Below are 24,119 nucleotides of genomic sequence, written 5' to 3' on the forward strand. Positions count from 1 at the left end.
ATGAAATAAAACTGGCTGTTCACAAAGTGGAAAACCATCACATTTTCATGTCCTATTTTCCTTTAAAATGTATTCCCTTCCCGTCATGTAGCGTACTTTGCAAATGTAAAAATAAATATTCTTCACAGTGGAGTGCTGGCTTGAAGGCTACGAGTCCAACAATAAAAAGCTTTACAATTTAATGGCCCTTAAATGCTCAACATCTTTTTCACTTAATGTAAAATCCATCTGATCTAATAGCTGTGACTGAATTACATGTATTTTTTTCTATTAAAAGTTAATTTTCTGAGTTGGCAGAGCAATACAAGCATTAGATTAAAAAAGCAGTAATCTCTATAAACTTTCCAGGATTCAGGGATATTTCCAAGTCAGCTACTCAAAACAAAAAGAAGTCACACACTCACTTCAAAAAGTGCTATTACATAATAGGAACATTGTGCCAACAATCAATTATAAGCTGCATTACCTTATTAATGTTGCTTTACTGTTTCATGGAACAGATCACAAAATACGTCTTGTGAGGCACCCCTCAAACCTCTTAGCTGCATTTCATCTACATTTGACATTTTTGTGACCTCTCATTTCTTCTTTTCATTTATCAGCCATGTTTGTCTATGAATGCATTAATATTGAAAGCTTCCTTCACTAGGGACGTGATACTTCACAGTTAACTTTACCAAACACATGGATCATCACTGCCAAGGGAACTTCTCTGATATGTGGACACAACCCAGATTTTACCTTCACCTTCATGAGTCAATTGAGCCAAGAAAAACCCTAAACTTATATGCAGCATTGCCGAGGGACTTGTTCATTCAGTTTGAGCCTGGAGACATCCCCATTTGTACAGGATTTAAATAATCCACACCTATTAAAACTCAAAACGTTAAGCTTACCTTCTTGCACGCTATGATTTTATAGTGTCACCAATACCAAGGTAACAAGAGTCTGAGCGACCATGTATTACATTAAATATTGAATTACAGTGTTCCCAAGGAAATCCAGATTTAGTTTCTAAATAGCAGTATTAAGGAAACATTTAAAAAAACAAAAACAAAGAAAAAACCAAATCAGAACACCCGCACAACTTCCCATACCCAACTACCAATTCACATTTCATAGAAAAATGACAATTTTAATTACTGTTTTCATCCATTCCAGTACATATCTCTAAATAATTTTTTTTAAGGAATAATTGTACTCATGCTTCAAGTAACATGACATTGTGTGGAAAATGCAGAAGTCATCTTCAAGTCATTTAACATGATGAGAAACCTCAGATCCATGCCACTAATTCAGCTGCTAGAACAGCAGTTACAACAATCAAGTCTCAACAAAATAAGAAGCTTAAAGTGTACAACCCCAGCATTCCCAAGTATCTATTCTGGTCAGGGTCAAGAAGTGGAATAATAGTGAGTATTTTCACCTAGCAGCTTGCTTTTGAAGATGTTTCAAGCTGGCGTTTAAGTAGCATGTTATCTTCCCCCGGTTTAAAAGAAAGATGGCAAAAGTAAAATACTCTAGCAGAAAAAATGACTTGGTGTACTAAAAAATAAGAGGATGTAAATATAATTGAGAAAGGTTTTAAATAATTAGCGTCACTCTGCAGAAAACACGTGGTTGGAGATCAAGATACCCATGTAGTACACCGAAGAATATATAAAGCTATCAGAAAATTCTCAGTGAAAAGCACTTCACAATGCCCTGTAGATTAGCTGACTCAGTAAAGCTGATAGAACACGTCTACTGGCAGAGGGAAGGTTTAGACATATCAACTCTTGAAATAACTCTACCTGAATGTCAGGTCTTCAGGACAAAAAAAAAAAAAACCAACCAAAACACACCAACAAAAGAAATCTAATATATATACACTCACATCCCCCCACCCCAAGGTCACATTACAGATTTACAAGAACCCTGAAGAGAGCTTCTGCTTACTAACTCAGAATAAAAGCAACTCCTCCAATGATGCAAGGAAGAAACATTTGTTCTAGTCAACATTTAAACACAGTAAAGTTTCACTTACATTGTTCATACCCTAACAACAGCCTTGCTTGTTTCATGTCCCACTAGCTGGACGAGATAATCCAAAAAACTAAATTAAGCCAATAGTGAAATCAGAGCACCCTTCACTTTCAAGTCACACCAAATGAATGGACCTCAGTAGTGCCAAGAAATTATTCTGCAAAGATTGCTACCTGATATCATGCTAAGCAGTGTAAGCTATTAAGCGAACGCACTTTCACTAAAAGCAGTAGTAAACCTTCACTAGCTCATCCCCAAACCTAATGATTGATGTAATAGCTCGCCCTGTTTGGTGTAGAAGTGGCCAGAATCAATGTACTCTGAAGAACTGACCAGTAGAAGCTTTGAGCTTCGGTCAATGCCACCAACATTTTACCAACCAGAAACTCTGGAAATAGACAGGAAAAAAACAATAATCCCAGCAGACATCAAAAAACCAAATGTGTTACCTGGTATTCGAGAGCATTCAAGTGAGTTCAGTATCCTTCACTACCCAGACTACTTTGCCAACACTACTTACATTTCTTTACCTTTTACAGAATTGACCACTACAATAAAAAAAGAAGAAAACATTTTATTGATAATGTAATATGGGAGAAATTTAGAAAAAACATACATAGAACTCCCTCATAAGAAAACATACAATATCAAAATATGCCAGAGTTAGTATATCAAAACAAATTCTCTCTAATAAGAGTTTCAAGTAATGCAATTATAAAAGAATTTGGCTAAAAAGTAATGTATATATACTGAGATGTTTTCTGTAATAGTCCTCTAAGAAATTAAAGGAAAGCAGCAGTAGATCTGTTTAACTACAGACACATATTTAGTAAATATATTAAGTGTATTTATATAATAAAAACTGCCCTGCACATTCAGCACTATGTCTGTGTTCTCCTCTATGTGGCAGATGTCTCTTCAATTCTACTACAAGACTCTGCCCAAAAAGGGACTAAAAAGGAAACAAACATAATACTACTAAAAAAATGAGACCCAAGCCTGTGAGGTGCAGCTTGTAGGGAGGCCCAGTTAACATGAAGCAGAGAACTCTGCACTCTGACTTAAGTCCTTATTTTTCAGGAACATGGAAGAGGAAGTTTGTCTTTTCTGCATCACAATGCCAGATTCCTACTTGCTAGTTATAAGCAAATGCTTTCAACCAAGTAGACTGAAGTCAACATGGCTACTGATAGCACTTACACTGTTTGCTCTACTGAAACAGCCACAGACATTAATCAGGCTCATTTTTCAATTACTTCCTTTGAATAGTCCCAAATTTCATGTTTTCTGCCATAAAACTTACTTATGGGAACATCATCCTTCAGTTAAAAATGAAGCCCTGTCTTGTTTTATAGGTAGATTCCAAGCAAATAAAAATTCTCATTTCATTAATCCTCAGTATTTGCATCTTTCCCCATAAATAAGATTATAGTACATAATTTACAGTTAAGAGGAAGATACCTTTAACTTCCAGAGTGTTTGAAAATCCAATACCTGAATTTTCTAGCGTACAGCTTCACAAGGTGCTCAGTCTACACCCATATTAGGCCTAATGAAGAATGAAATTATACAGAAGTAGGACTATTGCCTTTAGATCAAAATGCTGCTCTACTAACCATGACACTCCAGTCCCGCTATTGTAGCCTACAATAACCAATATTACAAGAATTCACGGAAAAATCTTGGGGGAGCAAGGAAGAGGAGGCAAACATAAAAGTTAGTGTTTTGATGGAAAAACCGATTTTTAAGTCTTGCAAAAAGCAAAGGCACTACATCTTAAGTTTATAGTTAAATAAAGTCTGTAACTTGGCCAGCCAAGTTACAACATACAGCTAAATACCTTTCATCTACCTTTGCAGCTGACTTACTAAGCATGTTGTAGTATGTCTTGATCAGCTTATGTGACAAAACAGCCACTTTCACTTAATCAATAAAGGAGATATACAGCTACAATACTTAGCCAAGCTCATTTGAGCATAGTTTATTTTTAACCATACCATGAGAATTCAAGTTATAGCATAAACTAGAGTTTCTGGGTATAGGCCTTGCTTTAATAAGTGGTCAATCAGACATTAAAATAATTTTACTACTATGTCATCATTTTGACAGTCAGTTTGCATACCAATTTTAAAAAAGGTTCTACTTCTTTTATTTATGTAATGAAAGTAGTATCAGATCTGAAACTTAGTAGCCCTATTTTACTGTTTTACAAGAAGATAATATTTCAGCTTTGTAAGTTGTTTCATATTTGGAGGTTCTAATTGTAGCTATATCATCATAATTATATAAATCTCATGAAGGTTATCACTACTGTAATCACAGCACTCTTACTACAAGATGCAGCCACCTTCAAGAGCAATGGCACTAAGCACGTCAGCAAACAAGTCCCTGTCTCATTCGTATGATCTGTAGTAAAGCAGCTTGGACATCTTCATCCATGTGACCCTAGAGCAAGCAAACACTTAGTTACAAGAAAAATTAAGATGACCATGAAGCACCAACCAACCATTGCTAATATTAGGAGATTCTTTAACATTACCCAAAAGTCTTAGCTCATGGCTGCATTTTTATTGCTCTGGGAAAATCTGAAATACTTCAGGAATCCAGCTGGTTTTTTCTCATGAGAGAAAGAAGGGTCTGTCTCTGACACAGCAGTTTCATTTATGAAAACATGATGTTGCAAAAAATTACTGTTCCTATCCTCTGGGCTCCACAGCCTGCTGCTGTAGTAATGGCCCCTCCTTTGCATGCTCTATCTGAAATCGGAAGACCTGAATTAATTGATCAGCTCTTTGTTCAGTGGCAGCAAGTGAATAAGTCTGCATTAAGCTTCCAACTTCTACTCAACTTCTCTCCAGCATTACCTGGGATGTGCAGAATTAACAACATGGTCACACTGCCTGACACCACCACCCTCCAAAGCAGGTTACTGTTATATCTAGTTACACAGATAAATGGTAATAAGATGGCACAATAAGTTTATAGCTTATAAATAGCTTATAGTGGTGTTTGCTTTTTTGTTGAATCAGTCCAAGTTAAAACTCATGAAAACCAGTACTTGATGCTAGTTTCAAGTTTGAGGTCTTCCAGTATGGCAGTTAGAAACGAGTCTCAAGAATCTCTTGCATTGAGATGTCAGAGTAAGACAATCTGAACTTGGGACTATCATACCTGTACAGCACTAAGAAGATGTGTCCGATAAACTGAAACTACCTCTTGATGCTGCCTTTTAGCATCCTATAAAAAGAAGATAGGAAGAGAAGGTGAAGTCATCAGATTTTTAACATCTACTTTTGCCTATTTCCAACTTCGTGGACTTGGTTTTGTGCACTTACAGACTAGCCAAAGCAGATTTTCAAGGTTAAGGTTAGCTATATCCCCTCCATTAATCAAGAAAAAAGTCACTGCTTCACTTGTGTTTGCTTACTTGCAAAAAGGTTGCTCTAGTGCTTCAGCCCAGGTGCTAAGATGAAATGCTTATCAACAGCATTAGCATTTGTTTAAAATCACCCAATTTAAGAACAGTTTGCCTGATGGGGTCAACCTTGCAGATACCATTAAAGATGTATCCTACTTCTGTACAGATTTACCACTAACTCTGCTCACATATGTAGCTTTCTTTATGAGCTTTATTGAAGTCACAGGGGCCACTAACATGCTTGTGCACAAAAGTCACAGCGCTTACCATAAAGTGTTCCCCTTAACTGTTAGTATGTAATAAGCAATACATTGCACAATGTTTGCAGACAAGGGAACACAAAATGAAATCCATTAAGGATGGATCACCTCACTTTCTTTCAATAATATACATGGCTGGTGGGTTTTTTGCAAGAAAATATTCATGTGGAACTTACATACAGAAATGGTCTTAGCATGAACTACAGCAGTATACCTCGTAAGCACAAATCCTCTCTAAATTGTTTGTTTTTTTTATCTGGAAAAGTTCCTAAATGTTGCAGTTCTAATGCGCAGAAGGAAGCAGACAGATTTACAGAAAAGCAACCATGGCAGGTGAGGGGGAAATCATGAATACTCTACTTTTGAAGTCTAAGCCTACAGTCAACCCCTATGACCACATATGTATTTCCTTGTTTATACCAGAAACTGTAAGCAACTCTACTGCATCTCAGTCAACACCTTGCATGTTTACTTACAGCTAGCTGCTGTTGCAGTGTTTTCACTTGGTTCTGGAGCATTTCAACCTGCTGGTTCTGCCTCTTTGAGGGAATCCCAGTGGTGTACGTAAGTTGAGACAAGCCATTAAGAGCTTGTTTTAGCCTCTCTACATCATTAAGCAGCTCTGTTATCTTAAAAAAAAAACATACAAAACCCTCATTTAAGGATGTCTCACTGAAAATGAATATTCTTTAACATTCTTTGAAGTTTGATGAAGACCAGCAAGCACTGAAGGGTCTTTGTTGTCCCAGCTTGCCACCACACTAAAGTGTCTTTGCTAAGATAGAAGACTCCATTTTCATGACATGCTATCACTCATTCACATACTGCTTCCTAGCACTGAAATTTGTAAGGTATGGACCCTGGAGGTCAGCCAGCCACATAAATTACTTATGCTCTAAAGATATTCTAGGTCTAATTTCTAAAAAGACCAACAAACCATCAGAAGGCAAGCCAGAGATACTAAACAAATACAGTTCCGATGGGAGAATGAGCTTATACCCTAGAAGTCTGAAACTCAGCTTGGAAGTTTTAGAGTTTAGACACTACATATGATGCCTGAAACATATCAAGCATTAGAGAAAAAAAACCAACCTTCGTATAATGCCACCAAAGCCAGGACTTCATCTCAGCAAATTTGGGCCAGTTCTGGGGACCTAATGCTCAGTACACAAAGTTGTGCTTTGAATACCTAAGTAGTGGTATTTGAAGTCTAGTTCCTTACCACTAAACTGAAAGTGTCAAGAGTATTAACCGACACATCCTACCTTGTTATCCTTGGCTTCCACCTGCTTTGCAGATTCCTGTATTCTCTTCTGCAAGTCAATAATTGTTGTCAGTGATTTATCACACCTTTCTTTCTGGTCTTTGATTTCTTGTTCAATACTGCAACTTCGTAACTGAAGCAACTCCTTTTCATCCTTTAAGGAAAGCTCACTCTTTTTAGCTTGCAAAGCCTCCTCGCATGCTTCCTTGTACTTTTTATTCATCTTGGACAAGTTTTCAGCTATGCTATTAATCTGGGCCTCCAGAGTACTTTTCATGGATTGGTATTCTGCCATGTCAATCATTTCTTTGCTCTCCAGGTCGGTTAAAGCTTGTTGAGTAAGCTGTATCTCAGACTGCAACTTCAAAATTTCCTCATTTTTAACTCTGTTTTCTTCTTCCTTTTCTTTCAAGCTGTTTTTGATTGCTACAATTTCTTGTTCTAGCATTTCCTTCATTTGTGTATATTCTACCAAAGGTATTGAAGATTTTTTTAACCCTGACAATTCCTGCTGTAGTTCTCCTACTTTTAGTGTTTCTTTGTCATAACATTCCTTCTTACTTCTGAAGGCTTCCTTTAGATCCTCTATAGTGTGACCAAGAGCCTTCTTCAAGACTTCAATTTGTTCTGCCGGAAGATGCTGAGCCTGCACAGTTATCAGCTGCTTGGTATTCTCTTGCAGCTCATCTTTCTCTTCTTTCTCACCTGTATATTTCTGCAGCAGTTCTCTCAGTTGCTTATTTAACTCCTCCATTTTGCTTGCAAACATCTTTTCCATTTCGTGGGATTTCTCAGCAAGGATATAGTTCTGCTGCAAGTCATTCTGGATGGACAAAATGCCATTTTTGAGCTTTTCATTCTCCTGTTTGTACCTCTTGTTTTCCTCTTCGCTTTCTCTGCACTTCTGGGCTTGCTCCTGCAGCTTCACTTTTAATTCTTTCACTGTGGCTTCAAAGAGTTGTTCTCTGTCTTCAAAGGAGGCAACCGGGGCATATTTTGACTTAATGCATTCCTGAATTGTGTCAAGTTCCTTCTTTTGGGCTTCAATTTCTACATGCAACTGTAAAATTTCTTCTTGACCCCTCTTATACTCAGCCATAATTGCAATATTGTTCTCCTGAAGTTCTTGTGTGCTTTTATTTAAAGTAGTCACTGTAGTTTCATGATCTTTTAAACTTATATATTCAGTTTGTAATTGATTCTCTAAGAGTTTAACCTTATTTTTCAAAGTTCCATTTTCTTCATTTACCCTCATGAATTCTTGCTTTATCCCTTCCATTTTTTCCTTCACATCTGACAGCTCCCTATTAGTCTTATCCAGAGTGTTATTCAGGACTGTTTTAACCTCTTCATGTGTTGTAGCCAACACATACTGATCCCTGAGAGTCTCTCTTATGACTGCATTTTCAGAGACTAGTTTGCACACTTTTGCTTGTTCATCATCATATTTTTTCTGAAGCTCAGAAAGCTGCTTTTCAAGTTCAACACCATTAGATTTTAAGGCTTCCACTTCTTTTTCGTGCTGCTCTGGAGACAGGTACACAGCTTGGAAGTGGCTGATATTCTCACTCAAGTTGCTCTTCTCTGCCAGCAACTTTTCAGCTTCAGCTTTGCTTTCATTGTACTTCTTTGTTATTTCAAAAAGCTTTTTGGTCAGGTCACCAACAGTCAGATCATTTGTTTTCTTCAATTCTTCGTGAATTTTTAACGGCACATTCTGGCTTTTAATTTCAGCTTTTAGCATCTGGATTTGCTGCTTAAGCATCTTGTTATCGATCTGCAACCTTTCAAGTTCCTTCTGCAGAGTCTGATTCTTCTGTGATAAATCAGAAATTGTCTTCCCAAGTTCCTCATTTTTTTGCTCAAACCCACTCTTCATTTTTTCATGGTCTTCTAGCTTCACACACTGAGCAAGTTTAGCTTTCTGACTCTCAGATTCCCTCTTTAAAAGCAGAATCTCTGCCTGCAGTTTTTCATGCTCTCCTTCCATCTCTGCTAACTTCCTTGCTTTCTCGTTCACTTCACCTGATAACAAACTCTTCATGTTTTCAAATTTCTCTGAAGTTACAGAGTGGGCTAACTTTGCTGCTGTTTCTTTGAGCTGCCCTTCTAACTCCACGACATTTCTTCCCCTTTTATCTCGCTCCATCTCCAACTTAACAAGTTCCTTCTGCAACCTTTTATTTTCTTCCACTAGCCTTCCTTCATCTCTCTTGAATTCCGCCACCAGCAATTCATTCTGCTTAATCTGGTTCCTTAGTTTTCCCACTTCAGCAGAGGCCCCTTCATACTTAGTTTTCATTTCTTTCAACTGATCCTTCAGCTCCTCTGTTAGCTTACTGTTTCCTGAAGCAGCTTCATTAGTCAGGTGATCTTTCAGAGCAAGAAAGTGGGTCTGCATTTGCTTAACTTTGCCTTCAGAGTCAAACATTCTTTTCTGTACATCTTTCAAAGCATCTTCCAGTTGTTTTATCTGTCCATCAGATTCTGCCTTGGTTCTTTCACACTCTGATGCCAAAGCTTTACATTCAGATACCTTGTGAGACAGTTCTCTCTGCAATTTGCTAATTTCTTCTTTTGCTGCACCATAGCAGGTCCTCACGTTGTCAAGTTCTTTCTTTAAAGTTTCCTTCTCTGAATTGGAGGATTGGTTTGGCAGTGAGAGCTCCAGGGGTCTCAGCATAGACCTAGACTGAAGATAAATTGGCACAAAATGGATACACTTTTACAGGTTTGACAAGTCATACACATGACTGTCTTAAACCTGTGTTGATATAAGCATAAAATTTGCCTGAGATTATTTTTTTTTCTTAGAAACACACTAATCTGTTCTTGCCCATATTACAGAACATGTATTCCAGCTTTCAACATTAAAATCTTGAATATACAGCTCTGCATTACTGTTTCCCAACCATCAGACCCTACTGGCATTAAAGTGCAGGTGTAGTATATTCATCTCCCTTATAATGTTATTCATACTTAACCACTCACATGCTTGAAGAACTTCAATTTATTAAGAGATTTCCCTTGCCCCTCAAGTATGTGAAAATAATTTTAAAAGGAATCAAAACAGGGTATGTCATGGTTAACAGAACCTTCTCTGCCATTTCATTTACTGTCTAGTACAGGGTATCTCAAAAAAAAAAAAAGTGTTTGCCTCCTGTCAGGTGGCCTTCAGTACCAACTTCACTTCCCTGCCAGCCATGATGGCTATTACACGGCACAGACTTGCTCCCATGACCTCATTCACATTCCAAGGACCGGAAAACTGTATGTGGCTTCCAGACACGACTAGCTTAAAGCCACTTAATTCCTGCTTGGGATATGGTTTGGGGTCTTTTTGGTTGGTTGGCTTTCTGTGCCCACCCCCTTCCCCCCCCACCTTTTAAAAAAAAAAATAAAATTACACATCGACTCATTTTAAACTTCAACTAAGAATAAAAAAAAATAAAAAAAAGAGGTTAACCCAATAGTCTTAGAACTTATGTAAAACAAGACAGAACAGACTGGATTTTTCTGTGTTACCAGCAAAACGTACAAACTACATGTATCAGTGAAATCTGGCAAGAAAGCATATGATGTACAGATTTACTTCTAGCCATCACTCACTTCTGGAAGCATTACGGCTGAAATAAGCATAAGAGCAGCTTGTCAGTTAGAACCAATTCCTATCATACATGACTCACTGTAAGGGTCTGATTGACCTTCTTTATAACATAATTGTTTCTTTAAAAAGGTAGCTAGCTATCAGCCAACAATTGTCAGGAAATTATTGTATAGCTGGCAGGGGGAAAAAAATCTTCTGAATTTCAGCTGAATTTAAAGTAGAAAAAAACTCTGGAGATGAATACCCAATTGCACTGTACACTGTGACTATTGATCAAATAGTCTGTTGATTCAGTTTTAAGAATGCTCATTACAGACCGTTCAGCATCCAACAATTTCACAGCATTTAAAGCTCTGCCACATACGTAACTCTAGAGGGCACCAGCAGTTAAAAATAAACATAGCAGGGCAAGTATTGAAAGTTTTTTTATTCAGAAGCAAGTTTAATATATGTACATTTCTATTTAGCTTTCCCAAACATTATTATCTTAAAATTCTCTCAAGTGGTAAAATATTTATTACCTGTGACTCCACAGCAAACACCTGGCCTTGTTTAAGTAATAAATCTTCTTTTCCTAGATTTTCAAAGCAAACAGCATTTAGTCTGTTTAAAAACAGTAATATATGATCACAAGAACTATGATTTTCCTTCATAATTTTATTCTGTTCAATGGGACTGCACTAGGCTGCATGTTGGTGTTTTAGACACTTAGTATTAAAACAACTTGTTAATTAAGTCACATAGGAAGAGTTTTTCCAGGTGTCCTAAGGAAAAAACACCCCTACTGTGCCAGGCTAGGTAAATTGTTCTGCAAAACAGTCCATGAAAGCCACCTTGAGCTAGCTGCATGTCTGCATATGAACACACCAGGGAAAAGCATGCCCTTGCACTCCAAATAAATGATCCTTCCTGACAGGCAGCCAAACAGCTCTCATGACTGCTCTTGACAGATGAAGTGACATTAAGTTACACAAGTTACAGGCCTGTAACACATTGGATGCAAAAGACTTCAGTTTCTGGAAATGGAGTAGTTTCTACCAGAAGTGTGAGCTGAGGTCTTGTGTTTAAAGTAGTTTTCAAACCTGCCTACATTCAAGCTTTCACAATGACCGTGGTTCTCTTGTCATAAGCTAGATACTAAGATACAAAGAATGGAAAGGGGAGCTCAATTTGGAGCACGGATCTTGCTCAGCTTGTTTTCCATGTTATTAGAAGATGTAGCAGAGTTAAAATGCACATTTCACAAGACCAGACACTCATAAGCGAGACTGATCAATAAGGCCCCAGCACTCATGTACAAACCCAACTGCGCCCAGCTGACTACTCAGGTTTGAGGTGTGGACACACACGTTATGCTTGACTATAGTTAAGACCAACAAAAAGAAGAGACAACAAAAAACCCACCCTTTGTCCGTGTATGCTAACACTGCATCATGCATAGCAAGTTTTAAGAAATTAACTTACTATTACCAAAGTTACTTCCAGATGCCACAAAGTCAACCTAAAAGCAAACAGCAAGAAACACAAAAAATTTCAAAATTAATTTCAAAATTAATTTCAAACTTTTACTATATGTTAAGCTAGGGATTAAAGGGCAAGGAAAGCTTTTACAGTAAGACAACCATTTAAGAGTTTCAAAAATTTAAAATTGCTTAAGTATTTACTACTATAGATATCAATTGTTATATTTCAAATCAATTAACGTACTTCATAATATTTGAGTTTAGCTTTGAGAGCTTCAATAGTTCTTAAGCTTTCTTCCTGCTGTTTTTCCTTGGTAGTTAGGATTTTCTTCAACTCATCTTTCTGAAAGAGAAAGAGTGCCAAATAGCCAAAGCCACAAGGATGGCCAGATTTATAAGATCTCAAGCAACTTTGTCAAGGGTCTAGGGAGAACTTCAACCAAGATCAGCACTGAAAGAATCCCTACATTTTTGATTCTGAAGTTCTTCAACACTGCTCTTCTACCAGAGGAGTCCTGAAGAATGAGTCAAGGGAATATGCACCAATATAATTTCCTATTGTTTAATTTATTAATATTTATTCATCTTGCATTACTGAAAGTCACTAGAGATACGCTTACAATATTAAGTCTGCATTAAAGGTGCCACAGGGATTATATTTTATTTGTAGTAATAGAAGTGTTGTGCTCCTTTACAAAATAAGTACATACCAGTAGATATTTCACTTAGTATTTATAAATAGCTTTCTTTTCTCTATAGTTTTAAATACCATTACTCAAATGCAATAGTCACTTCCCCTGTTTCTTAGTTCTATGATGCTTTAAGGTAATATATCATACCTCATTTTCAAGATCATCTGCAAACATTTGCTCCTGCAAAAATAACAAAAAAATTCCCCCACAAATCATTTTTTCAATAACGTTTAAGGGGTTTATACACAGTTCATTAGTTGACAAGTCTACCCCAGTTTCTAATCCTACATGCTTCTGACTGTTCCTCTTTCATTTAGCATCTAACCTCTGGCAAGAGAAATAAACAGAAGTTAAGGACGTTTGACAGAGCAATGTCTCTTGACATGCATAGTAGGAAACTGGAGTATCTTTTTAATTATCTAGATCAACCACTACCGAGGCAGAAAAGTACATTTTTTCAGTAGAAGTTTGCTTATTTTGGGAAGTGAGTATTAAGGATTTTGTGGGTTTTGTTTCTTTTATAAAGGCAATGCTTAAGAGAGAAGTTCAGACAAGACAATGATTCTAAGAAATATTCTTTCTATCCACATGCAGCATTTAGAGGAAGCTATATATGCTTTTTAACTGTACCTCTACAAAAATGCAGTGAAGGAACAAATGTGAGCCTCCGCAAAGAAAAAAACCCACCAAACAAGAAAACAACAACAACAAACAACAAACCACCCTGTTTTTATTTTCCTTCCTCAATTGTACTGGTCATATTTAAGCCTCTAAGGAAAGGGAACTTTTTTTAAAAACAGGATTTCAAATTTGGGTGAGAAATTCCCTATGGAAAACCTTTGCTTCTGTTTTTGCCAATTGAAGACTCTTCTCAGTGTTGTCACTCACAGTAACAGCTAGAAAATAAGCAGTGGCTATGATAAAGTACTCACAACAACTACGTTTAATTGTGCAGATTAAGTTTACCCAAAATTACAACATGTCAGAACACCTCATGGTTCACATTACATAGTAAAGTATAGCCATAAATATCATTGCTTAAAATTTCTGAGTATCAGTGAATGACACTGTAACATGCCTCCTCTCATTTTGAATACTATTACAGGAGCAAATGCTTCTGCTGCAGAAGAAAGTGACAGTGACACATACAGAAGTAATTCCCAGGAAAGCAGTGACGACTACATTCTAATTACACATGCTTTCTTTTCTGCCTCAACCAGCCTTCACTGTCAGCCTCAGGTGGCTATTACAGCTTTCAAGTCTAGGTTTACCTCATTCAACTGTAGTTGTAGCCCGCTGATTCTATCCAGCAGCATCCTTTGCTCCTCTTGTACTTCTCTCATTCGATCTTTCAAATCTTGATTTTCTAACTCCAATTCCTTAAAAGTAAAAAATAAAATTAAAAAAAAAAAAACACTACCACGCTACACGCACATTGGGAAAAGTAAAGAATCTGAACCAACAGTTTTAACAGTCTCTAAAGACACCAAGCCTTGCCCTAATGATTCTGTGGCCTTATTCCAGGTCTGTTTCATTCTGAAGGTTTACATCAGCACAAGCTCCAGTCTTCAAGCTCTTCTGTTCTAGATTGCTCATTCTCATAGGAGCATACATACACATTTTGAAGTCTGAGCAGATTAAGATTACATTCAATGCTGGCAGCACTCAAGAGGCTGCTTATCTGCTGTCTGTTAACAAGTAAAAATGACTAATGTTAAAACAGTTCCTGAAACCCAACCACTGCAGCCAAAGGTGAATGAAAAAGCCTTCACCAGCAAGAAACATAGCAACCTTTAAATGTGCTAACTGTTCCAAGCAGCTACAAGAATCATCCCGGTAACTTATAATAAATCCAACACATGAAAATTATAGGTCTTTGCACTGTCAATTAGTCCAGTGCTCACATGCAAACAATAAAGCATGTTTAACTCTTGCCTGATAATCGCCGCCTTAACAGTGGTAACTACTTTAGCTCAAACCAGAGAAGTTGCATTTAGAGATCTTTATCCTTTTATTACAAAGCATTTCAGAATGCAGGCCTCAATTTCTCAGTGGTTTGTTCCCCATAGCTTAAAACGTTGTTTACCTTTTTGAAAACTGTAATGACATAGTAATGAGATGAGAAAGTTAATAATGGTTAGTAGAACGATTATGACATCTGTTATTTTTAGTAAGACACTTAAATACACGTCTCTTGAAAAGTTAAAAAAATAAATCTTCCAGTTTTGTGACTGATTTTACTGCAGGCAAAAGTGGTATACATAAGGTTAAGACCTAGGAAAAGTTAAGGAATGAACAGACTTGCAACTATTTATTACACAAACAAGTCTTTTCCTGAAAAAAGTTTACAGCTTATCTGCATAATTGCCACATTACCGAGTCATGCAATTAAGTTTTAAGTAAACAGCAATATATACGACCTTTCTTAATGGAATCACTAATGCTTACTTTACAAGCACATCTTGTCTTTAGCATGTCTGGTTCATTATGCATGGGGTAATAGGCAAGTCATAAAAATCCTTCTCGCTTACCTGAGCATTATGTTCCTTCTGATACAGCTTGACATTCACCTCCTCCTGTGCATGCAGCCAATTCCACTTCTGTGACATATTAATAATCTGTTATTGCAACAGTAAAGTATTAATTTATATTCCTGTTGTGTTCTGCAGACATCCATTTCTGGGGACACTGGGCTGCTTTCAGCCTTCATTTCAGCTTCCGCTGGGGGGCAATACTACCAGCATCCACATTTTGACAGATAGCTTCTCAGTAAGAGGTCACTATGATCTCACCCAGACAGGAAATAGGATGCTTATCAAAACTCTAATCCTGAGTGTGCACATCATCAAATATTTTTCAAATAGAAACAGCCACACCATCGGATTAGAGGGCATCCTCCCAGCTACATATGAGGTTAAGAATTCAAAAAAATACTGAACTAGTTTTGCATCATAGCACAATCTTAATCACGCTCTCACCAATACAAGTGATGTACTACCTTAGAAGATACTGAATATAAACAGCCTTACCTTTTGTTCAGGCTGCCCTTTCTTCATGGTATCTCTTGCTAAAAAAGCACCACAAAAGTAGGAAGTTAAAAAAAACATTTCATTCAGATTCATGCAACACATTCCACTAATTCTATCTGGTTTTGACCTCAGGAGGACATTTCAAGAGGTAGATTCACCACCACCCCAGTTAATCAAATATGGAAATATTCACAAGTACAAGGTCCTTCTACAAATAAGGCTAAGTAACTCCTATGATCAGTATTGCAATGCCAGGTTCAGTAGCGTTAATACCTGGAGGCACCAGAGCCTGCATTTACCTTAAAAGCTTTTCTAAAAACAAACAGAAAACAAAAGCCTTCTTTCCCTGCCCAAACAAGCAATTTATCACATTTTTGTTCAAAGGACTACAGCTGCCCTCCAAAAAAACAGTTCCTGAAGACACAGCAGTGGGAAGACACACAATTCTAATGACAGAATAACAGCAAACTGTTATAGCCATGTTCTTCATACCTTTGCTGGAATCCTCAATGGCAGCTTTTATTAAAGCCAAAATGTCAATATTGTCACCAATTCTGGCATAGTAAGCACAGTCATGACCAAGGCCATCAGTCAAACTAACATCCGCACCATTCCTGAGCAAAACTTCTACTGCATCCTTGCAGCCGTATTCACAGCCTAACATTACAGCAGTCCTGAGGATGGGGAGAAAGATTGTATTCAGACTCCAGGATCTCACACTTTAATGGACCAATCACTTACAGAAAGAATTCTTCATACACTTATGTCTAATCATGCAAACTTGAGTCAATGAATCCTTCCTCTATAAAGGGAGGAAACTAAGCCTGGAAGTTCATTTGGTCAGTGTTTAAAAAAGCAAACGAGGACACTATTTTCATGAAACTCAGAAAAAGCTACTGCCTTTGAGAGAGCCACCCAGTGTTTTGAAAACTCCCATGAATTTGGCTTCCTCTCCATTTAGATAGAAATCTCAATAGGCACAACACACAAGAAGTTTAGACAAAGCTGGGCAGCGGGCACACAAGTGCTTGGGAGTCCTGGCAATGCCTTCCAAACACTCGCCAGCTTCAGAACATGCAATCCAAGTACCCATGCTTTGTCCCACAGCAGCCTCATGTCCATTAGCCACGAGGCAGCCATCCTCCAAGAAATCACTGGCAGAAGTAGCAGCTACAAATAAAAAAGCCCTCCCCTGGCCCCCTTTCACAAATAGAGATGCAAACAGTTTTTCAAGGCCTTTAGGTCCCTTTGGAGCTCTAATGGGACTCAAGTACTTCTTGACAAGGGTACCAGTTTTGTCATGACCCATTTTGTATATTGATCCCAAAGGGTGCAAGATACAGCTTTGGACAGACAAAACCTTAAAATAACCAGCTGCTGTTTCTCTGCTGGCAGTAACAAGCCTACATGTATTTTAAACACAAGAACAAGCAATAAAAAAAGGCCACGCTCATCTGCATTATTGAACTGGCACATCTACTTCTGAACTAAATCCCAGATTCTTTTCCACTGAATTTAGCATATTTATTCTGTAGTCTGAAAGCCAAGGGACAGCTTCCTACCCTTTAAGTGTCAGCAGGCATTCTGACAACACTCTGCATGCATTACCTGTTTTGTTTGTCCCTGGCATTAACATCTGCTCCTCTGTCTATCAGAAGCTGACAAACCGTGGGACGACACATCTGAGTGGCCAGCACTAGTGGTGTCCTCCCGTCCTGAAGAGGTGAAGGAGGAAAGAAATAAGGAAAGGCAGAGAAAACAGAGAAAGTACAAGAACTCCAAATCGTGCAGGAAAATGCTATCAGCAGCAACTTACACCGTCCTTTGAATTCACTGAGGCTCCATGATCACACAGTAGTTGTATGCTAGAGGAACAGTCTGACATAGCTTTCAAGAGACAAAGAAAGAGCAAAAGTTATACTGCTGAAAACAGCCTTCATGAAACCCCAAACACCTCCTTGGGTGTATTTGTTTCACAAAAATTCATGCAACCAAGTTAAAGCATGACAAGGCTCTATGACTTAGCTCTCACACAGCCATCTCTAAAGCATGTGAAAGAGACCAAACACTACTGTTCGACACGTTGCATAGCATAGTGAGGATGCAGACAATCCAGAGTAAAGCTATCTTAACCTATTAGCATCATTGCTCTAAAACACTGATCATGATACTTGCTTAAGATTTTTACCATGCAACTCATGGACATTAGAAGAGACTTTCAGACCTACAACCTCTGCTAAGACAGTTAACAAGTTTGTTACTGAGGACAAGTGTCATGACAATATAGAACTTCTTCTCTAATTTCATTATTACAGTCATCAAAATTAAAAGAGAAGAATTTGGCCCCTCTGACAATTAATCTATTCAGTGAATCTAGATTTCATATTAGTTGCCATAAAAGCCTTTTACCTGCATCATGAAGAGCAGTTCTTCCCTGAAGATCCACATTCTCCGTTGGACAATTGTACTGTTACAAAGTAACCCCAGTTATCAATTAGGATTCAGATTGCACTTACAAAACTTGAAGTATTTTGAGGTTTGAACAATAAAAACTGATTTAAGAAAAAAGTTTGTAGTTTACAAATATAATAACATACATGAAAGAGCTATGCGTACATATATGCACTTCAGTGCTCTAAACACATTGATGAAAAGTTGTAGAAGTAAATTAAGACCATGCAAAGAAAATGAGTAATTCACTACAGACTTTTCACAAGCACTTTCAAAAGTTAATTCACTACAGCCAAGGTTCTCTGCCACCTTAAAGATCTTTTTCAACCTAAATGATTCCATGATTATTCCTTTGCTACCACTATCACTACTAGTTCTGGCATTCCACAGAAAGTGTGCCATTTATATCTGCATGGAAACTGCATCAAAAACAGAAGACAAGAAGAACCCATTGAAAGTTCCAAAGAATTCAAATGAGTATAAACTGACTAGGGATAAATGAAGAAAAAAATAAATATCCCACAAACCTAAGACAACCCACTAATACTGTTTCACTAATGAAAGTTTATGGATGTAAACGCTCATCTTTTGAAGAAAACACTACCCTTGAGCAGACCTTTCAGTGTTACTGTTCCTAAATACAAACGTTCAGAAAAAGAGCACTAGTCTTTAAAAGACACTCAACTCCATTTTCTTTAAGAGGTAGAAATTACAACTTGATTTGATTGTCTACGTGAAGAGACAAAAAGTTTATTTTAGCACTCTTTTAGCCACCATCTGTTATTTACTATGAGGTCTTTTCCACAGAACTATCTTTTTTTAAAAAGCATGTAATTGTTTAAGAAGAGTGGCATGTCTCAATTTTGAGTCAGTATATTTAAGAGCACCTTTTTTTATTCTCAAGAATAAAAACCATAACAGACAAGTTTTATTTTTCAGTACCTGCAAAAGCTTCTGCAAACATAAAGCATGTCCATATTTTGCAGCTAGGTGCAATGCGTTTCTACCTAAAAAAAAAAAAAAAAAAAAATCAACATCAATTCAGGATCTATTTTGAACATGCATTTAGAAATACCACACAAAAATTCAACATGCCTATGTTGTTTCTCAGAAAGTATATTACTAATCCTGTAATACTAATTCATCAGAAGTTAATTTGTACTTCACTAAAACATTAGCATAGTTTATTTCACCTGAAGAAAAAAACTGTCATCTTCCTCCTCCATAATTCTATATGCTTCATTACTGCTAATCATGTGCTAGACATATGAAACAGATACACACATGTCATCAGACCAATTTCACGACAAAAGACAGTTCAGAGCAACATTCACATCATTTTAGAGGCAACCGTCCCCGTCTCCCCCATCAATTCTGTCAGTACTATAACTAAGTCATCTCTCTTGTGTATATTTCACTATTTGTTACACAGGCTTTTCTTATTTTAGAGAAACTGCAACCAAGGATTCAAGTTCATTAGTGAAATAAATCTCAAAATACTTCAAATTACTCCACATAAGCATTTAAAAAATAATCTGTTACATGACAGAAGGAAGCTAGATTATTTCTGTAATGAAGTTGAAAACAAGAGAATATTCATTAACCATGTTTACCTTAATTTCTGAGGCAAAATTAGCACGCATTTTTAACAACCTCCCCCATAAGACCTTCACACCAACTCTGATATCACACATGCAAATGAAGAAGGTAGCACAGGCGTATTCTGAATTTGAGTGCTCAGTATGGGTGCACAAACACCTAACGTATCATTTAATTTTAATCCTCACTGCACACAGTACAAGTCTCAGTGAAATACGCTTAGTATTTAAATGAAACAAATTCATTTAAAACCATTCTTATGTTGTTATTCTCCCCCAGAAATGCTGATCTCAACAGTGAGTCTGGAGCAGACTATATATACGGTTACAGCAGCAGCAGACCAAAGTTCTTAAGTTCTGCTGCATTCATGACCTTACATGACAGGACCAGTTTCCTCAAAGTTCAGCAGCAAGTCACACAGATGATCAATTTTTTTTTTTTTGCCAACTACAGGAAGCCACAGAAAGGAGGAAGTTCTGTAGTTCAGCTTAATTCTACTCCAAAATAAAACCCAAGCTGTGTACTTTTTCAAGCTGCAGCTGGACATTTGAGTAAGCCTACCGGCAGCATCAGTGGCTGTGATGTCAACTCCGTGAATAAGGATGGTGTTCAAGCAGTCCAGGTTTCCCTTTGATGCTACAACGTGGAATCTAAAAACAGAAAGTACCTTGCTTAAGCACAACTGTTTTATACCCAAAACCATTAATATTAACCAGGAAATTCAAAGCAAAGAGCTGTATACTGAAACATTATATGGTACAAATCCAGCTTTGGACAGCACTCAAATCCAGTTAAGAGTTTCACAGATTTTACCTTAAGGACCAAGATAATGATTACTTCTCAAGAAAGTTATTTACCTTAAATCAGCAAACCATGTGAAAAACCAAAACGCTTTCCATTTCCCCTTAATGTTCAAATCTGGCAAAAACAATTATTTAACTACTGATCTTCACTTTGAAGTGAAAATTGTTTATGAGAATTTCACATTCTAGCTCTCTGGTATTCTGATTTAGACAAGGCTAGAATTTAACGTGATTTATTGCATAGATTTATATATTAAAAAAAAGAGGGTTTAGACCAGCAGCAAGCTTTAGGAATTGAGTTACTTTCAAGTAGCTTCCCAATGCTGTTATTGGAGTACTGGAAGTTACTTACGCAGATCTCCCTTCCACATCCAGTTTAGTAGGACTGACTCCTTTTTTGGCAAGGATTGATGAAACCTTTTCCACATCACCCCTTTCAGCTGCTTTCATTAACCTGTCATCATATTTGTTCCAGTCTGTGTTCAGCTGTGTAAGAGAGAATCAGAAAAGCAAGTGAGCTTATGGTACACTATCGATCTACTAAAAGGAACTTCATGGAAAGGCTGACTCATATGCAATTGAGGGGGGATACGACAAAAATATCTTGGCTGGCAAACAGCATTGTACCTGTTAAGATATTTAGAGTTATCTATATACAACATCACCATAGCATTTCAATCAGCCTGTTGTCATTCAATGTACAGTGCTCCAAGACAGTCTGGTTAAGTCACCCTGGTCCTAAAAGAGACCTTTAACATCAAACCTCTTCGGTTTTCCTCATTCTGCTTTACTGTATCTAATAGGTCTAGAGCCGCACATAGTAAGTCGTTTTCTAACCTTGCTCTCAAAGTTTTCAGACAGTTTCTCATATTTGGTTGTCTTTGGACTTCTCCTCCTAGTCCCTCTATCTGCCACATGAGGCTGTCCAGGCAGCTGTCTTTTCACTGCAACTTTACCTTCTCTAATCATGGATAATTCCATTCTGGGAAAAAAATACATCTCTCCCCCACAGCAGTTGATTAACAAACAAGAAAAAACACCACATCAGGCTATGATAAACTAAGGATTTCACACAACAAAGGAAGGGCTAGCATGTGTACTTGTACACATACTTTATAGAAGAGAAACTTGCAATATCACAAAAACATTGTGATGTGTCTAGAAGGAACTTCTTAAATCATTCTGACAGAGAACCCCACACAAGATCAGCTATAGCTACGTGGTGTTGTCCTAGTACTCATCTAGCTTTCAAAAACTTCACTGAAGGAAGAGGTAGAGTGTCCAAGGAGACCTGCAGTTCACTCCATTAATCGTTACCAGAGACCATTTTTCCTAATGCCTAGTTATAACATTCTAATCTCTCCACTATGCACATTAAGAACTCCCCATCCACTTTTCTCTGCAGCAGCTATGTATTTGAAAAGCTGCCTCAGTCTCATACCCTTTAGGGGAAGGCACATCAACAAGGCAATTAACTCCATTAAGTATATGAAAACTGGAGGGTTTCTTGTTCATCTTTATTATTGATCATTTAAATTGTAATAGTCCACATAAAACAGTCAAGTGTTGCATATCTGTATATTAAGTGGCATGTACAGATACAAAATTTACAAATTAATAAGTAAGATGCAACACAGAAACAGATGAGTAATTGCAAGCAACAGAGCCCAAAATAGCACTAACAACTTCCAATCTAAGTAATCATCTTCAATACAAGCTTTTCAGTATTCATTAAAAAAATATTTCAAAAGGAAGTGGGCAGATAAAACACAGCTGCTACAATTTCCCCCTCTATCAACACTTATATGGTAAAGGTACCATGAAGAAGGTGAACTTTGAGATGTTTAAACAGGACAATTACAAAGTATATGTAATCAACAGCAGGCTTCGGTTTTCAATAATTCAGCAACAGATGAAATATGTACTAAATTTAGCCCTCCTTAAACCAAGTTCATATTTATCAAGAATAACTGAGCTTTCCAGCTTTACTGAAAGTTAGTTTTTCACATCCAATGCCTAACTTGAAATTAACAAAAAACCACAACATATCAGTACAGAAATGTACTTACTAATTCAACTCACTGAATTTGGCCATTCTTAAAAATAGATCTGAATCAGCTCCATTATATCCCAAGCAGTTTTCAGATTTTAACATCAAATGGATGTGCTAAAAATATGTGCCAGCGCACAGTTTTTCCTGTGTCAGGCTGTTCAAAGGGTCAAATTTTAGCTAAGTGTGATATTCATGAGGCGAAGACCTACTGAACTGTGGAAGAGATTTAAAGTTTATAGCTTTAAATCGCCTGCAATTACCAAAGCAACATACAGTGTAGAAGGAAAAAGAAAAAAAAAGGACGTCAGTTATAAATAGACCACCACACATTCAAGTCTCAGACATTCACCACCCCCCTCTTTTTCCTCGTTTACTTCAAATTTAGAATTTCAGGCCACAAGCCAAGCATCCCACCCCAAAATGTAGTTTGTTCTCTTTGTTGCCAAACCACCCTTTCTGAATTGCTTTACACTTTTTAGGAAATTCTGTTCTGTGACAGAAACTTCAGAGCCAAGCTAGACACTGACAACTTGATATTCAAGAAGCTTTTAACAGAAGAAAAAGGCTTAGAAAGGAGTATTATATTCAAATCTAACTCTACACAGCAAAGGAATTTACTGATAACAGTCAGACATAAGTCGCCTGTAGGCACATGAAGTTACTTATCACTGTAGATCAGAAGTTCTACACCTCACTGAGTAAAGAACATTAAAACTGGTAAAGCGAATAATTTCCAAAATAGAGCAGCCAAAGAGTAGCTGAAAACATTTTTGTTTCTTGAAGAGAGAAAGCAGCCTAACAATCCCACATCCTTCATGTTGGACTCATCACAATAGACTCCTCCATCTCCTTAAAATGCCAAACACAATACTCAAGTCTTAGCAGTCTTCATGTGAAAGCAGGAAGAACAGGAAAAAAAGCTCTGTAATCTTCATGTTAAAAAAATAGTTAACATTCTGTCACAACAGAACTACGTCCCCTTAAGACTGTCTTACTGGCACAGCCTGAAACTTTTCAAGATTTCACATAATAAAGTCTGGAAGATCCACAATGGAAAGAGCCAATGCCAACTAGCCGGTTCTCACAGGGCTCAGAGCTGCAGCAACCAAGGTCTCACCTTGCACCAGAGCCAGGGTTTGGTACGTAAAGGAGATACAAAAAGGAACAAAACCAAAAGCCCAGTGCCACCACCCTGCATCTGTAGAATGATTTGTATAACGGACGTATAATCACGACCATCTTCATTCCTCATTCTCACGATAAACAAGATTACAGTAATCGTGAAGTCTTAGCAATAGCTTATTCAGCACAATACTTGCTAAAAGTGATATGAAGTACTAAAAATAAGACAGCTAATTAAATTACAACCACTAGCATTGCCCAGCTAAAGTGCAGTACCAATTTGTCAATCAATGAAAATATCCATTAGCTTAAAAGCCACACCAGCCTGGTTGG

General features: G+C 37.3%; 1 protein-coding gene across 2 annotated transcripts in view; it reads right to left on the reverse strand.

Annotated features, from left to right (window-relative positions):
- Nucleotides 1-2,579: 2,579 nt before the first annotated feature.
- UACA (uveal autoantigen with coiled-coil domains and ankyrin repeats) overlaps nucleotides 2,580-24,119 on the reverse strand; it is a 51,013-nt gene continuing 29,473 nt past the window's right edge. Inside the window, exons 2-19 of one of the 2 annotated variants that reach the window (XM_055817107.1) lie at nucleotides 20,964-21,097; nucleotides 20,370-20,458; nucleotides 19,152-19,216; nucleotides 18,168-18,225; nucleotides 17,575-17,645; nucleotides 17,367-17,473; nucleotides 16,251-16,432; nucleotides 15,759-15,796; nucleotides 15,261-15,347; nucleotides 14,001-14,108; nucleotides 12,877-12,909; nucleotides 12,282-12,380; nucleotides 12,045-12,075; nucleotides 11,096-11,148; nucleotides 6,969-9,659; nucleotides 6,180-6,332; nucleotides 5,197-5,262; nucleotides 2,580-4,470 (exon numbers count right to left, since the gene is read on the reverse strand). In XM_055817107.1, coding sequence (XP_055673082.1) covers nucleotides 4,399-4,470; nucleotides 5,197-5,262; nucleotides 6,180-6,332; nucleotides 6,969-9,659; nucleotides 11,096-11,148; nucleotides 12,045-12,075; nucleotides 12,282-12,380; nucleotides 12,877-12,909; nucleotides 14,001-14,108; nucleotides 15,261-15,347; nucleotides 15,759-15,796; nucleotides 16,251-16,432; nucleotides 17,367-17,473; nucleotides 17,575-17,645; nucleotides 18,168-18,225; nucleotides 19,152-19,216; nucleotides 20,370-20,458; nucleotides 20,964-21,097 — 4,137 coding nt within the window. In that variant the 3' untranslated portion in view covers nucleotides 2,580-4,398. Of the gene's footprint in view, nucleotides 4,471-5,196; nucleotides 5,263-6,179; nucleotides 6,333-6,968; nucleotides 9,660-11,095; nucleotides 11,149-12,038; nucleotides 12,076-12,281; nucleotides 12,381-12,876; nucleotides 12,910-14,000; nucleotides 14,109-15,260; nucleotides 15,348-15,758; nucleotides 15,797-16,250; nucleotides 16,433-17,366; nucleotides 17,474-17,574; nucleotides 17,646-18,167; nucleotides 18,226-19,151; nucleotides 19,217-20,369; nucleotides 20,459-20,963; nucleotides 21,098-24,119 lie in introns of both variants that reach the window. The other variant, XM_027789519.2, reaches the window with a different exon arrangement.

Source organism: Falco peregrinus, chromosome 1 (genome assembly GCF_023634155.1).
Source record: "Falco peregrinus isolate bFalPer1 chromosome 1, bFalPer1.pri, whole genome shotgun sequence".
In the NCBI taxonomy this organism is placed as follows: domain Eukaryota; kingdom Metazoa; phylum Chordata; class Aves; order Falconiformes; family Falconidae; genus Falco; species Falco peregrinus.